We start from the raw sequence: 2,500 nt of genomic DNA, 5'->3' as shown, positions 1-2,500 counted from the left end.
CCCTCACGTGTGTGTGTGTGTGTGTGTGTGTGTGTGTGTGTGTGTGTGTGTGTGTGTGTGTGTGCGTGTGTGTGTGTGTGTGTGTGTGCGTGCGTGCGTGAGAGAACTCTGGGAGCGGGAGAGCAAGCATCCCATGTTTGTGAGCTTACCGCAGGAACTCGCCGTGGCGACAGCCCCAGGGCGTCATAAATCCCCTTTAACGATGCTCTGATGTCTGCCGCGCCGGCCACCACCGACCCTTCACTGTGGGCCGGGCGTGGCACAGCTGACCCCAATAAAAGCGCGGCAGGGAAAGGGGTGGGTGGGGAGGGGAGAGGAGGGGGGCAAGCACGCCACATCCTCGTTTGATCAGAGGTCCACCACTCCCTCACCCAGGCAGGCGGGGGGTAGAGGGGGGAGGCTCTGGCTGGAGGTGGGGGTGGTAAGGGTGGGGCTGGGGTTAAGGCTTGGTGTGCAGCCCAGAGTGGAGAGAGCTAACGTTATGGATGTATGTTTTGCTCTTGCAATATTTTTGTGATATATTGATTAAAAATGAGCAGTGTGTGTGTGTGTGTGTGTGTGTGTGTGTGTGTGTGTGTGTGCCTCATCTTGGAGGCCTTGTCTGTTTTCCAGAGTGTTTGAGTGTGTGAGAGTTTAAGTATGTGCAGGAGGATACACATGACTATTTGGGTGTGCTTTGGTGAAGTGTGTGGTGTGTGTGTGTGTGTGTGTGTGTGTGTGTGTGTCCCTGTTGCTGTTTGTGGTTTTGCGTTTCATTGCAATTCAAACTCAACTTTAGAAATCCCCATACTGACTCAACCATCCCACATGATTATAATTGTGTTGAATACTTAGAGCACACACACCAACACACACACACACACACAAACACACACAGAGAGAGATAGAGAGAGAGAGAGAGAGACTCACCTCTTTCTCATGATACTGTAGTGCAGGTCATCCTCCTGCTTGATGTCGGCATGGTCTCCGCTGGCACGCTCGCTGCCCTCGCTATCGTCGCTGCTGAAGATGGAGGCCAACTCCTTCTTGGGGATGCGGGTTGGGGGGAGGGGGACGGTACGCTTCTCTGCCAAACGCCCACGGTTCTGCAAAACCACAGGGAAGAGACACACAGGGCTTGAAAATGCACGCCAACGGTATTCAGATCGAGCCAACCCAACCACACATTCACACACACGCACACACACACACACACCCTATACACATACACACACACACACACACACACCCTATACACACACACACACACACACACACACACACACACATACAAACAACACACACACACTCACTGAAAGTAAATACACACATAAATGCACAACAGACATTCGTATCTACACAACCAGCACAGAACATTCACAACATGCTGACTGCTGGTGTGGTAAGCACAATAATGTGTCTAATCCATCACAAACATGGATCAATGCTATTGCCGCCTTTGGGACAATACAAGACATTTATTCAGCATTAGAAACAATCATTTCAGTGAGCAAACACATTTACATCAATCCCTCCTGCGAGAACTAAGAGGCAGCACCCTCCAATGCCATGAAATAACAATATGCTCCATAATATACGACACAGACAGAAAGGCTTTACCTTTTCATAAAAAATTCTATCACAAACATATTTGCCACGAAAGCCCCCAAAATAATCACAGATGTTGAAGTGCTTCTGCAGCATCATACTACAACACAGAGGAACATGGGCCTTCTAGTGCTTCAGTCCAGAACTACCATTGATGAGTGAAGGGAAAAGTAGAGAATAAGACCAATCTTAAGAGACAGAATCTCTAACTTAGAGGCATAATCTACCATTCACAAATAGCCCATATCCAGTCTTCATATGTAGATCTGACCTACTGGCCCGTGTAAATTATGTAAGATGAGCAGGGGACCAAGCACAGAAAAGCTTGGTACACAAACACAAGAAGAGCTACAGCATCCCCTGCAGCAGCTCCCCATCCAACAGTAACTTTCCAACCTCACTGCGAAAAAACTTTCAGATTTGAGTTGGTACGTACCACCACTCTCCACTCCCAAAACACACACACACACACACACACACACACACACACACACACACAAAGGCCAGGGAGTGGAGATCTAAGAGCAGAGTGGTGGTGGTGGTGGTGGTGGGGGGTGGGGGGGGCAAGGGTGCTGCTCTGAAAGCTGAAGCAGAGGGGAGCAGGTGGGTGGAGAAGAGGGGCAACAGAGCGAGATGTGCCAGCCATGCACTCTCTCTCTCTTTCTTCTTCAGTCCTTCTTTCTTTTTCTCTCTCTCTCTCTCTCTCTCTCTCTTTCTCTCTCTCTCTCTGCTTGCAACATCTGAGAGGAGGAGAAGAGAGGCGAAGCTTGGCCCTCGGGCTTAGCTGAGTGAAGCTGGGCGACCTTTAATGTGACCTGAAGGGGGTCTGCACAGATGAATGTGCCTCTACGAGAACCACGAGGAGAGAGAGAGAGAGAGAGAGAGAGAGAGAGAGAGAGAGAGAGAGAAGGAC

General features: G+C 49.8%; 1 protein-coding gene across 1 annotated transcript in view; it reads right to left on the bottom strand.

Annotated features, from left to right (window-relative positions):
• The window catches only part of samd11 (sterile alpha motif domain containing 11), a 64,770-nt gene that overhangs the window by 50,048 nt on the left and 12,222 nt on the right, over nt 1-2,500 (bottom strand). The window contains 1 exon segment of the mRNA XM_042097893.1: nt 910-1,085. Coding sequence (XP_041953827.1) covers nt 910-1,085 — 176 coding nt within the window.

The sequence above is a fragment of the Alosa sapidissima genome, chromosome 7, assembly GCF_018492685.1.
Source record: "Alosa sapidissima isolate fAloSap1 chromosome 7, fAloSap1.pri, whole genome shotgun sequence".
NCBI classification, from domain to species: domain Eukaryota; kingdom Metazoa; phylum Chordata; class Actinopteri; order Clupeiformes; family Clupeidae; genus Alosa; species Alosa sapidissima.
Note: the sequence above shows the minus strand (reverse complement) of the source record. Positions and strands in the feature narration are given on the sequence as shown.